Source organism: Macaca mulatta, chromosome 16, assembly GCF_049350105.2.
Source record: "Macaca mulatta isolate MMU2019108-1 chromosome 16, T2T-MMU8v2.0, whole genome shotgun sequence".
Taxonomy (NCBI): Eukaryota; Metazoa; Chordata; class Mammalia; order Primates; family Cercopithecidae; genus Macaca; species Macaca mulatta.
Window position 1 is genome coordinate 47,178,829 of NC_133421.1, and position 13,418 is coordinate 47,192,246.

The 13,418-nt window shown below is 45.6% G+C and overlaps 1 protein-coding gene and 1 long non-coding RNA gene across 13 annotated transcripts in view; one reads left to right on the forward strand and one right to left on the reverse strand.

The window, feature by feature from the left end:
- The window catches only part of ACACA (acetyl-CoA carboxylase alpha), a 330,020-nt gene that overhangs the window by 313,313 nt on the left and 3,289 nt on the right, over positions 1–13,418 (forward strand). For all 9 annotated transcript variants that reach the window (XM_077969319.1, NM_001266778.1, XM_077969318.1 and 6 more), the window contains 3 exon segments: positions 3,758–3,912; positions 4,587–4,757; positions 12,690–12,826. In XM_077969319.1, coding sequence (XP_077825445.1) covers positions 3,758–3,912; positions 4,587–4,757; positions 12,690–12,826 — 463 coding nt within the window.
- LOC106994023 (uncharacterized) overlaps positions 1–13,418 on the reverse strand; it is a 55,444-nt gene that overhangs the window by 21,007 nt on the left and 21,019 nt on the right. For 3 of the 4 annotated variants that reach the window (XR_013406330.1, XR_013406329.1, XR_013406328.1), the window contains exon 2: positions 8,407–8,579. This is a non-coding gene — a long non-coding RNA (uncharacterized LOC106994023). Of the gene's footprint in view, positions 1–270; positions 541–8,406; positions 8,580–13,418 lie in introns of all 4 variants that reach the window. The other variant, XR_001440415.3, reaches the window with a different exon arrangement.

Sequence of the window (13,418 nt, forward strand, 5' to 3'; positions counted from 1 at the left end):
CACTTGTAATCCCAGCTACTTGGGAAGCTGAGGCCGAAGAATCACTGGAACTCAGGGGGCAGAGGTTGTAGTGAGCCGAGATCACGCCACTGCACTCTAACCTGAGCGACAGAGCAAGACTCCATCTCAAAAAAAAAAAAAAAAAAAAAAAAAAAAGAGCTGGATGCCATTGGGGAAGTCCCTTTACATTTCAGAGCTGTGGTTTTCTTACCTGTAAAATAGATACCCTGGCATAAAGTTGAGTTGTCATAAGGATTAGAGATCACATACCTGAAGCAACTGGGAAAGCACTCAGTAACATTGAAGTATTTAATGTTACTTTATCAGCCAGGAGCCCACCATCATCACTTAGCCTTTCAGAAATTAAAGGGACACTACTACTGAAGCACTTGTCTTCTGCCCAAGTAAGCAAGAAAGGACAGCTAACAGTCTTCAAAAGCTTTGGGACCCAGACTGCTGCATTTGAGCCTTGGCTGTGTCACTTGCTAGCTTTGTGACCTTGGTAAGTCGCGTAAATTCTCAGTGCCTCAGTCTCCTCACCTGTAAAATGGGAATAATAAGAATACCAGTCTCCTAAGGTTATTGTGATAATAAATTAACAAATATAAAGCACTTAGAATGGTGCCCAGTACCTTTGATTATTGATTATATGCATTGGATAGCCAGGAATAAGTTTTCTTTTCCAGCTTGCCTCATTTTTAAAACTTTTCATTTGATAAGAATTTCACAAAAAAAGTTACAAGAATAATTCAATGCTTTTTTCCTCAAATTCACCTATTGTTAATATCCCATTGCTTTATTATTTCTGCATATTCACATGTGTACATGTATTTATTGTCTCTTGCTCCACACACACATGCATTTTCTTTGAGCCGTTTGAGAAGTAATCTGTGGACCTCTTGTCTGTATTTTTATTTTATTTATTTAATATTTATTTTGTTGAGACAGAGTCTCACTCCATTGCCCAGGCTGGAGTGCAGTGGCGCAATCTTGACTCACTGCAAACTCCTCTTCCCAGGTTCAAGCAATTCTCATGCCTCAGCCTCCTGAGTAGCTGAGACTGCAGGCATGTGCCACCATGCCCTGCTAATTTTTGTATTTTTAGTAGAGACAAGGTCTTGTCATGTTGGCCAGGCTGGTCTCAAACTCCTGGCCTCAAGTAACCCACCTACCTCAGCCTCCCAATGTGCTGGGATTATAGGTGTGAGCCACCGCGCCCAGCCCTCATGCTTCTTTATTCATAAATATTAGTGTGTATTTCTAAGAACACAGACTTTCTCCTACATAACCACAATTATCAAAATCAAGAACCGTAAACATTGATACTACTAATTCATGATTCATATTAAATAAAATTTTACCAATTATCTCAATGTCCTTTTTAGCTTTTTTTTTTTTGAGGGGGCGGTCTGATATCTGATCTAATGAGCACACATTGAAATTCATTGTCAAGTATTTTTAATCTCCTTTAATCTGAACTGATTCTTCGACCTTTCTTTGTTTTTCACATTTTTGAAGAGTGAGCCACTTTTTTGTAGCATGTTTCCTCAGTTTGGGTTTGTGGTTAGATTCCGATTCTGCTTTTTGGGCAGGACTGTTGCGGAAGTCACGTTCTGTCCTTCTCAGGATGTCATCAGGAGTCACAGTATCAGTCTGTCCTATTGATGGTAATTTAATTACTTGTTTAAGGTGTTGTTCACTAGGTTAATCCACTATAAAGTTACCATTTTCCCCTTTGTAATTAATAAGTGATTTGTAAGGAATATTTTAAGACTTTGTGAACATTCTGTTTCTTATCAAACTTTCACCCACTGGCTTTGACATCCATTGATGATTCTTGGCAGAGTAATTTACTGTGATGCTTGTAAAACGGTGATTTTTCTAATTCCATCATTTCCTCTACACTTACTGTTCTTCTGCTGGAAGAGACAGTGTTCCCTTTCCCTTCTCCCTCATTTAATTACTTATATGAGGGTGAACTGGTAGATTCTAGTTTCATTCCACAAATACCCTGTCTGGTGATAAATATCATTATTTATTTTAGTGCTCATTGTCCCAGATCTGGCCAGTGGGAACACATTCAAAACTGGCTCCTGCATTGTTCTAACATGTCTCAATCATTTTTTGAGGGCTTCCACCTCAGGTTCATCTGATGTTTTCCCTGCCTCAACCCTAGAATCAGCTATTTCTCCAGGGGATCTTGGTTTCTTTCTATGGAGAAGGGAAAACATTTGCTTCCCTGCCAAGGGTGTTCTGAGAATGTCTCATCTCCAAAGACACCAGCCAGCCCTCCTGCCATCAGCCCTCCAGGCAGATCTACGCTAGAATGTCATCCGTTAGTATGGGGCCCTGTGCGTTCATGCTGTTCAGATGTTTTGGAAGGAACACTGCTGAGGCACCGGGGCCTAAAGCAGCACATCAGTGGCACCTTCATCACAGTTTTGAAATGGTGATGAGCTTAAAAAAAGAGAGAGAGTTGGGCATCCAAAAAACCTATAAAAATGGAACTTAAGTACTATAGTTACATCCCTCCTCTGTTAACCTGTGTTTATGTATAATACTTACTGCTCAGTCAGCAGCCCAAGGCTGTTTATGGCATATGATTCATAGTGGTGTAAAAAACGAGGCCTGTTCCCAGACAGGCATGCTTGAAATAGACCTTCGTCTTCTGCATCCTATCACCTGTGCTCATGTATTTATTTGTCAGCTTTGGTGACAAAGCACTTCAGGTTGTCCCTAACACCAGGGGCTGTCACCTATTGCTCCTTTAGCTAGACTTACTCCTCCTTACTAGGCAGGCAGCTAAATTTTCAGTATTGATTGCAGATCCCATTCTGAAAGTAATTAGGAAGAAAAGCACACCATAGCAACACCTCTACTGGGACGCTATTGATTGGGGGAGGGGTCCTTCCTTGTTACAAGGAATTCCAAAGTCTCCTGTCTGTTGAGTCAGAGTACCGTGTGCAGTGATCCAAATGAGGTTTGCCGACTGCCTTTCTCTTTTTACATCCTCCTTCTCCTTTAGCCCAGGAAGTAGAATGTCTTTGTCACTCTGGTCAGGGATTGGCTCTGGCAGTGGCAGCCCAGGCGGGAGACCACAGGCTGACCCACTGAGCTGACATAAGACATGAGGATCTGGCTCTGATTAGATTGAGTTCTGCTAATTAGAGGTTAAGAGTATATAAACCTGAGATTAGAAGCCATGAAGTACTATGGCTTGTAACTTTAGGAGGTATTCAGGTCCTTGCCAAGTTTGGCAGATAACTTGCATGTACACAGGAAAACAAGAGCTGAGCTACTAGTTTGTGCTTGGAGCTTGGGGATGCTCTCACCACATCCCACATATGGAGTAGCCCAGCTGCTTTGATGTTGGTCAGCAGGGATAGGCATGGTGTCAGCGTACAAGTACTGGCCTCGGGAAGGAGGAGTCTGGGTGGTGTCAGCAAGATGCTGCAGGCCTCTAGGTGGCTACTTGCACCTTCTCAGGGAGAGGCATGGGCGAGGGACTGCCATCTGCCTTCACACTTGTGACTGCCACAGGGAAAAGAGGGCATGTGGGCTTCCTGTGGCAAGATAAAGACAGGTCTGGCATCTTGTAGGGCCCTGTTAATCAGCAAAGAGCAGAGAAGACAATGGAGAGCCAGGCCACAGAGGGAAGAGGGGGCAGGCTGATGAGCTTCCTGTGATTGTGGCTGCTTCTGTGCAGAGAGATTCCTGGTCACTACAGAGTGTGACGGGCATGTTTATCTAATTGCAGGGACCCCGGAGCTAAGCACAGCTGAACGGAAGGAGTTGGAGAACAAGTTGAAGGAGCGGGAGGAATTCCTAATTCCCATTTACCATCAGGTAGCCGTGCAGTTTGCTGACTTGCACGACACACCAGGCCGGATGCAGGAGAAGGGTGTTATTAGCGTAAGTACAATGGTTGCCACTTCTCCTGACTTGTCAGAGGCCCACATGTTAGCAAGTATGTGTGTGTGTTGCACACAGGCTCACAAGCAGGGAGCTATGAGGGCTAAATTAAAACAACTCCTGCAGATCAAAACATTTTCAATATTTTTTAGATTTTCGCTTTTTCTGTAACTGTTATCATCCTAAAACAATGTATAATTTAGGTTTCCATTAATTCTTCAGGAGGCAAGCTGCATTTTACTGGTGGAAAACTGAGTCACATGTGCCTTCATTTGTGACGGGTCCTCAGGATGTGGGTTACTATAGGGTTAAGGTTCCTGCAGCAGCTAATTCATAATTGATCTGCAAGTTGTTTGATCCATCTTCTCAAAACCAATTTCTCCTTGTCTGGTTATCTGGGAACTCACAGCCTCTTCCCCAGAACATCTTAGCCATGTGTGGGATCAGCATTAGCTGGGCCCATGGCTGTGCACAGTGCTGCAGACAGCAGGGCATGTGGGCTGCAATTCTGCCCTGGGGAACATCTGGAAGTGCTAGGAGTTTACAGCCAGCTCTTGGGTCTCTGAAGGGCTTGCCTGGAGAATCAGTTTTTATGCCTGTGGGTTTCCCTCCAGACTGAGCATTAAGCAGGAATTAGGACCGGGCTGACTAAGCTTATTCTTCTCTGCATGTAGGATATCCTGGATTGGAAGACATCGCGTACCTTCTTCTACTGGAGGCTGAGGCGTCTCCTGCTGGAGGACCTGGTCAAGAAGAAAATCCACAATGCCAACCCTGAGCTGACTGACGGCCAGATTCAAGCCATGTTAAGGCGCTGGTTTGTGGAAGTGGAAGGTACAGTGAAGGTAGGTGGGACACTCAAAGAGAAGCCTTTTTGCTGAGTTCCTCACACCACCTGAGGGCTGCAAGGCTTGCCAGCAAAGAGTCCACAGGCCTCTAAGGGCAGGAGTGGAAGGGAAGCATAGAGATCCAAGCTGTTTTCTCCCCTAGCTACTCCCCGTAACATGTCATGTCATGACATCTTGTTAGAAGAGGTGGTAGGGCATATGTTGCAGCTTATGCAATCACTCAGCAGACCTTTTTGAACACTTGCCGTGTACTAGACACTGTATTTGGTTCTGGGGGCATGGCAGTGAAAGAGGCAGATGTTGTTCCTATCCACATAGAACTCACCATCTAGAGGGGGAGACAGGTAAGAGGTCATGCACAACAGTGAGGCCCATGCTAAACACAGCAAAGGGCACAGTCAGGGCACAGCGAGAGGACACTTGACCCTCTCTGGGAAGGATGGGGGAGGTCTAAGAAGCCTTGTGGAGTAAGTGATGTCTCAGCAGAGGCTGGAAAACAAAGCAGAAATGAACCAGAGGAAAAGGCTGGATTTGGGGGCGGTCAGGGCTTAGGAGGAATATTCCTGCAGAAGGAATAGCATCTCCTGCTGGAGGACCTAGTCATCTAAGCCACGAGAGTAAAGAAGGAACATCCTGCAGCTGTTTCAGGGCAGCTCAGAGACTGGGTGCTTGGTAGGAAGAAGGGGCAGGGGCATGATCACACAGGGCCGTGTAAGCTGTCAGGGAGTTTGGACTTTGTCCTGAGGCCTGTGGGAAACCACTCAGGTATTTTAAGCAGTGGAGTGACATGCTCTGATTTCTGTTTTAGAAAGACCACTCAGGGGGCTGTGTGGAGGAGGGAACTGGAGGGGCCAAGAGCAGAAGCCCAACAGGATGTGATCGGCAGGAGATGCAATGACTAGAACTGAAGAGCTGCCTATTTCCAATCAGAAGTGGAAGGAAGTGTCCACCCTTATGCAGGGGAAGGGATCTATGAAGCTGGCATTTTCTTGGGGTGATCTCACAGAGAGGGCTCGTGACCTAGAGCAGTAACCCCGCTGAGATGGTGTCCCTGGTGCTCTAGCCTCAGTGTTGGGGATGGGGTGGGTCTCAGGCCAGGATGACCTAGCAAGGGCACCAGCGTTTGCCCCTGGAATAGTGGACTGCATAAGACAGTCCATGGGAGAGGATGGGAAGAAAAAGTTGGAACTTTTATTTCTGTTTATTTTTACTAACAAAAAGAAATTAACCTTTATTAGTAATGAATATATGGATTAGTCATTTACATCATATATGCATTTTATCAGAAAACTGGTAGTATGTGCTCAAAATATATCTGTCTGTCTGTCTGTCTCGTCGCTATATGTGATCACAAACGCTCGGTGACTAGCAGGTTAGAGCACTGATGGAGGGCCCGGAGGCTGGTGGTGGCTTGAAGGGTCCTGGCCCACAAAGAGGGGCACTCTGGCCTCCGCCTAGAAAGTGTTGCTTGAAGCCTCTGCTCATCATTCTCAAGGAGGAAGTCCAAGATTTGCTGTCAGTTTTAAAGTCAGTGAATTGGGGTGCTTCTAGGATTCACCTTTGTATTAAGTCGGCCCATTTTTTTACGACTGAAAAGCTTCTTTGGATAAATATTTCAAATGTGCAGTGGGGGAGCACAGCCTTCTCCGACATTTGGTTCAGGTTAAGGTCAGTCTGTGGCATCATAATTGAGTGAGACAATTTTGTCAGTGGCTACTGGCAGCTTCTAGTGGAAGTTGGCATTGAAAGTCAGGCAAGTGTAAAATAAGAGGTTGTTCTCCAGTTAAGAGTGGCCGGCTAGGTAAATGGAATGTGTGTGTGTGTGGCCAGGAGAGGTCTGCACTGCCTCCCTACCACATTAGTCACTAATGGACGTGTCCAGCCTCAGTAGGCACAAGGATGAGGAGAAGGAATAGTTTCCCTCCAAGCATGAAGCAAGTAGATAGGCCCTTCAGCTTTTCCCTAGCATCCTGCTCCCAAGGGGACAGAGCGTCTGAAGAAATAGGTCATTGCCATCTCAATGGAGAGAATAGTTGACCACGTGTGTACAAGCTCCTGGCTGGAACTGAAGTACAGAAGAGAACCCCAGCCCCATAGCTCAGGAAGAGGCTGCCTAGGCACTGGGAGCCAACTATGCCGAGCATTGAGGCCATTTCCCTTGTGCCCGTGTACAAAAGGCAGCATTCTCCTGAGCGCTCTGAGAGGAAAGCCGAGGACTGAACGTGAGGACGGGTGATCCTATGATGTCAGAGCATGTGGCTTTGAAACCTCCTTCCATATTCTGCAGGCTCAGCAGGACCTAGTTTAGTGTGGGGCGGGTGATAAAATCTGCAGCGCCCTTGAGAGAAGAAAAGGTTGCAGTGTTCAAAAGCCATCTGTGTGCCTCTGAAGGAGTGATATAGAATCTGCTTGCTGTTTGGAAATGGTTTTTGTTTTTTCTTTTTGGTTCTTCAAACAACGATAGATACTGTGCGTTGTGTTTCTCAAGTGCAAAGACTGGCTGAGTCTAGACCTGGCTTTGCACCAGGAAGTGACCCTCTAATTCTTGTTGTGGTTGGTTACTGGTAAGAAAAGACATTTCATGATAGGCATCTATTAGCCATGCCATGTGTTCTTTTTGTTCCTGGAGAATTTGTTTTCTTAATCTTAATCCTGAAAACAGAGATTCTGGGACAGAACACTGAAGACACGGTGATGTTATATAACTGAGCACTATAATTCTTTTGTTTCCCTTAGAGATATCTGTTACCATGAGTTATGGGAGTCTGTTTGAATCCACTGGGACGATCCTACTCTAGGAAATAGTAGGATTTATGGTTCATAGTTTCACTGCAGGCAGAAGCAAAGCATCACTACAGCTCCTTGACGAAAATAACAAGAATAGTAGTTTAAATTGGGTCATAAGAACATGGCACACATTTGTATCCTGGGCACGGTTTCTCACTTGATTCTTAAATCCAAAATTTGAAGTATGTGGTTTTTCAAACAGGCTGATTGAGTTATTTTTTCCCAAACCCCAATAGTAGAAATTGAAATTAGGACTCTGCATGGAACAATGAGAATGTGGGTTTTGAAATCTCATAAACTTTGGGATCCCAGCTTTGTCATTTACTGACATGAGCATATTATTTAAGTCTCTATTTCCTCATCTGTAAAATGGGGGTGATGTTTATGTCATGGGGTTCAGTGATTTTAAATAACATGATGAGTAAAGTATGGAGCATAAGTCAGATGTGGTGACTCACACCTGTAATCACAGTGCTTTGGGAAGCTGAAGTGGGAGGGAGGATCACTTGAGGCCAGGAGTTTGAGACCAGCCTGGATAACAAAGCAAGACCCTGTCTTCACAAAAAAATTTTAAAATTTGCTCAGTGTCCTGGCACACACCTGTAGTCCTAGCTCCTCAGGGGGCTGAGGCAAGAGCATCGCTTGGGCAAAGGAGTTTGAGGTTATAGTGAGCTTTGATGGCGCCACTGCACCCCAGCCTGGGCAAGAGAGTGAGACCCTGTCTCCAAAAAGAAAAAGTATGGAACACAATGTCTGGCTCAGTAGACATTCAAAATATGCTAGTTTCCCCTCCTCCATGTTAGAAGGTAAAAAAAATAATAGCAACACAGACCAAGTCAAAGATGTACAGCTGACTGACCTCGGTGGAAAGGGGGCTGACTCCGGAGCACAGTGGGTGCTCAGACGCTCTTTGGTTTGGCATGCTCTCATGTTCCCACAGCCTGATGCCATGGTGCGTTCTTACTGTTCACATGGCGACCCACTCGCTCTTGTTCTGGATTTCCAAGTGAAACGCGTGCTCAACGGAGGCCCCTGTGAGGATCATAGAGGAGAAAGCACTATTGATAGGGTCGCCTATTTCCACTGACCTCAACACCTGGCCTCAGGCTACTGATGAATAAGCCTCATACACCAAACTCTCACACAGGGCCAGGCAAGAAGGACGTAAGGTAGAACCTGGAAAGCATTGCTTGGCCCTGCTATGGGCCTGGAGCTGAGATGGGATTGGCTCACAGGAACTTGGTTCACAGGGGTCTGGTGGCCACTCTAGCCCACATGTCCTTTGGCTATTGTACTCTAATAGTATAATATCACATCCTTTCTTGGGCTTCTGTTGGATAGGGCTTAGCCTTGTAAGTATAGGTGTGTTGAAAATGTCTTTCCAAAATATGCATATTCCTTGGGATGTGTATGCCATCCCTACTCCCATCAGGCTGCATGTTTCCCAGAAGTGGGAGGAGCCTCCCTAGCTGGAGGTGTCTCCAAGCAGCTCCCAAGGTGAGTTATTAGTAGGGCATAGTAATCAGGGCTACATCCATCAGGTTGTGCCCTGCTCACTCCCTGGCGCTGCTGAACCATTGTCTAAGGAGGACTTAACAGCTATCCAATAGGTTAGAAATGAAACTTTCCAAACAGGTCATTTAGATGTTGTGAGATAGAGTAATTACTACATAAAATTAGTGAGGCTGACTAGTGCCTGAGATACTTATCCGCTGATGCAGAGAGAAAGTGTCTGTTGAACATTCATTGGAGGACAGGCCACTGTTGTGATATAGAATTATTGATATTTTATTGGTAAAATGTTCTGATACAGATGGATATGCAGACAGGTGGCATATGGGCCCAGGCCTCTCATGATGTTAGCAGCCTAGCATATCACATTTGTTTAAAGTCCATGCTGGAATACTAGGAATCACTGGCCACACCTTCTTTCCTTTTTTTGGTCTCACTTTGTTGCCCAGGCTGCTGGAGTGTACTGGTATATGATGACTCACTTTCAGCCTCAACCTCCTGGGCTCAGGTGATCCTCCCCTCCCACCTCAGCCTCCCAAGTAGCTGGGACTATAGGCACACACCACCCCACCTGGCTGATTTTTTGTAGAGATGGGGTTTTGCCATGTTGCCCAGGCTGGTCTGAAACTCCTGGACTCAAGCAATTCCCTACCTCAGCATCCCAAATTGCTGGGATAACAGGTGTAAGCCACTGTGCCAGGCCCATTTTCATAATTTTAAGGAGGCAAAGAATAATGGCTTCTTCCTGGGAATAAGGGTGGCTTATCCTTCTGGATGACTGGAATTAATGAATCTTACAACTGTTCTAAAAGAGCAAACAAGAAACTGTAGGCTCTGGCTGGGCACAGTGGCAGATGCCTGTAATCCTAGCACGTTGGGAGGCCAAGGCAGGGGAACTGCTTGAGCCCAGGAGTTCAAGACCAGCCTGGGCAACATAATGAGACCCTGTTTCTACCAAAAAAAGTTTTGCCGGGCATGGTGGGGCGTGCCTGTAATCCTAGCTGTTCAGGATGCTGATGCAGGAGAATCACGTGAGCCCAGGCTGCAATGAGCTGTGATCATGCCACTCTACTCCAGCCCTGGCAACGGAAGGGGAGACCCTGTCTGGAAAAAAACAAAAACCTGTAAACTCCATAACCCAGTGGAAGGGAGCTTGCTTTTCCCAGTTATAGCAAATTAGCTGACAACAGTATAGTAACCCTCCCAGGTCTGTTGAGAAAATCCAGTGGCACTCTGTGAACTGAAGTTTGTGTATTTTTGCTAAACATGCAGTTGATTAGAACTTGAGGCCCCTTTGCTTTGTGTACTCTAGGCTGTCATGTGCTGGGGCTTGGCTTGGTCACTGTCATCCAGTGGTACTTGGCGCAGACAGCAGGTGTTTTATATAGGGCCCATATTTTCAAGCAACTGTAAAACTTGGAATGCGTTGCCCTAATCCTGTCTGGGAACTTTTCAAAATGTTTAACTTAAACACCTCGCCTACTCCGTGGCTGCAGGAGGGGAGGCAGAAGAGTTTTCTCGGGAGGGTAGCTGGCTTTCCAGCGTAGTGTCTGAGCATCGTTGGAAGCAGGCATCTCGTTAGCTAATACATTACACCAATCAAGGAGAGTTATCTTAAGCCACAATTAATCTGCTCCCTGGCATATGTTGATAGGAAAGCATCATGCTGTTTCTTAATTAAAAGCAAACGGATTAAAAATGATTAATAAGAGTATTAAATATTCTCCTAAACTAAAGGCTTTGGGATTCTTGGGTAAATCTAAAAATCTTGGGTGTTTTTTTTTTTTTTTCCATTCTGAAATCTAAGAAGCATTTATTGTTTTATCTTTTCCTCCCCCCCACCGCAATCTTCATAAGTAGGGGAATGTGTGGAAGTCCTGAAACCATGGAGCAGAAGAGTAAATTGCCAGTGATGGAAATGGAAATGTTGAAATTTAGGTGGCGACGTTTAAGAGTCCAGGGGGACCCATCCATATGTGGGGCGTGCAGCAAGCTGGGTCGCAAGAGTGGGTTAAAAGCATGTTATGGGAAAAGCAGTGCCGCCTTCTCCCTCGTGGGTAGGGGCTGGCGTGACGCTTCCTTTCCTTAGGCGCAGAACAACTTTCTCAAGGCAGTGCGGCCTTGAGAGATGCTGGGAGTCCCAACCCAGGCACAGAGAGGAGAGGCTCGCTCGGGTTTGCACTGACAGGGCCACACACTCCAGCAGAAGAATTGCTGATCTGCTTATCAGTGATTACAGACAGAACTGGGCACATTTGAGTCAGAAAAAGAAACGGACAAAGAACTAGAAGAGATGCACTGCTGGTCTTTAGTCCCGGGAAGACTTCGTCCTTCCAATGTAAAGAACTTAATTTTTAGAAACAGAGAAGTCAATGAAATGACATACATCAAATAACCAGTCACAACTAAGTCGGCAGCTAAGTTAGAGACAGGAAGTGAGAGTCTGAAAAGAAACCATTATATTTGAAGGCACGAGATAGTTAGAACATAGGCTAGCGCTCAGTTTTGTACTGTTCGAGGCCTCTTGTGATGAAAACATTTCCTCTGCAGCCCAGTAGTCACAGCTGTGGCTTTGGTGACCTTGCCTGTATACAGGCTTCCTATAGCCACATCTCAAGCCTCAAAGCCTCAGAGTCCCTAGCGTACCCACCTATTAAATTACAGCACCAAACTCATTGTCATTCTGACTTTGACTTCGTTAGCGATAACAGAGAAGGATAGCGCACCTTTAAATGACGAGCTTTGTGTTTAATTACCCAAACAAAATGACATAAATATGAATGAGCCCTAATTGTGGTACTTGGTTTTCCGGAAACCATTAACAAAACGATTCCTAAATGATTTGTAAAGAAAATGAGAGAAGAGAGCAAGGAGAAGGCTATTAGGCTTCTAACACACTCCTGAATTATTATGTAGTCAACCACCTAGGAAATACTCAGCTAAATGATCTTGAAAAGGAGGTGAGAGGTGGTTTGTTGAGACTTTCAGGGTTATGGACATCTTGATCCTTTTGAATACTCTCTTAGGTAATAAAATGGGGCTTAGGTTTCTGACCTGGTCGCTCTACCCTGGCAACAAGACTTCCCCTCCCATCAGTCCTCCATCCGTGCCTCATTGAAAGACAGTGGGCTCTATTTCAGGAGACTTCATCCATCCAGTGACTGCCAGGCTTCACTGGGGCTAGAGACTTACACTTTAGGCATTGTGTCTCAGCTCCTCTGAAAGCAAAACACCAAATAAACAGCCTCACCTTCTCAATCGCACTTTACTAAGTAGTTTGGGCTTTTAACTGGTTCTCTCAAATCTGTCAGGTTATTGAATTCGCTTAGCCTTTATCAAATAGGTCGGTCCCCAGAGTCTGACAGGACAGAGTCAGGGTGTGAGCACCAGAGTGCTCAGGAGAGCCCCGTGGAAGCTTCAGGTGTACACCTGTGTCCATAAACGAAGAGAAGGAGAAGGGGCACAGCTCCTGCCTTGAGGCCTACTTCCTCCTCCTGCACGATGCCGACAGTGAAGGAGAATCATGGACACGGAGCACACTTTTGGAGTAAGCACTCCAGATCCTGAACAGTCAGGGTGTCCAGGCCTAGCCTGAGCCCTGGTGTTTGACCAAGAGTCATCTGTTTGCAGGCCTATGTTTGGGACAATAATAAGGATCTGGCGGAGTGGCTAGAAAAACAGCTGACAGAGGAGGATGGCGTTCACTCGGTAATAGAGGAAAACATCAAATGCATCAGCAGAGACTACGTCCTCAAGCAAATCCGCAGGTGAGACCAACGTGGGGAACTCCACCGGAGAAGGAGGGCTAATTTCTTTGGAATAAAAAGTTTCTGAACAAATAATGAGATGATCGCAGAAACCTTGCGCGCTCTGCAGTCTCCTGCTGTCTGAGACACAGGTACAGATATGGCCCCGCAGCCCAATTCTTTTTCAGCTGCTGCTCCCCAGGGGCACTTAATAAACTCGGCTAGATGAAGGCTTAGTTCACTGTGCCCACCGCTTAGCTCTGAATGCCGATACTCAGACCGGACGAATGACTCTGGGAGGAAAGCCTCCTCCAGCCAAGGCAGCTGTATTCTTCTAGAGGCTTCCATCTGCTCCATAGGATGGGTGGTAGAGACTGCAGGGGCATTTTTATAAAACTATTTGGAAACATTTCACTTACAGAAAAGTTATAAAATTTTAAAAAGTACAAACAACACGCCTATGTATAATATCCGCACTCAGATTTACCTGTGACATTTTCTTCTCCTTGCTCTATCACTTGTGAGTGTGCCTGTCCTGCCTCCCCTATGTGTATACATGTTTCCTCTTTCTGAACTACTTAAGGGTGTTACATATATCATGGCCTTTACCCCC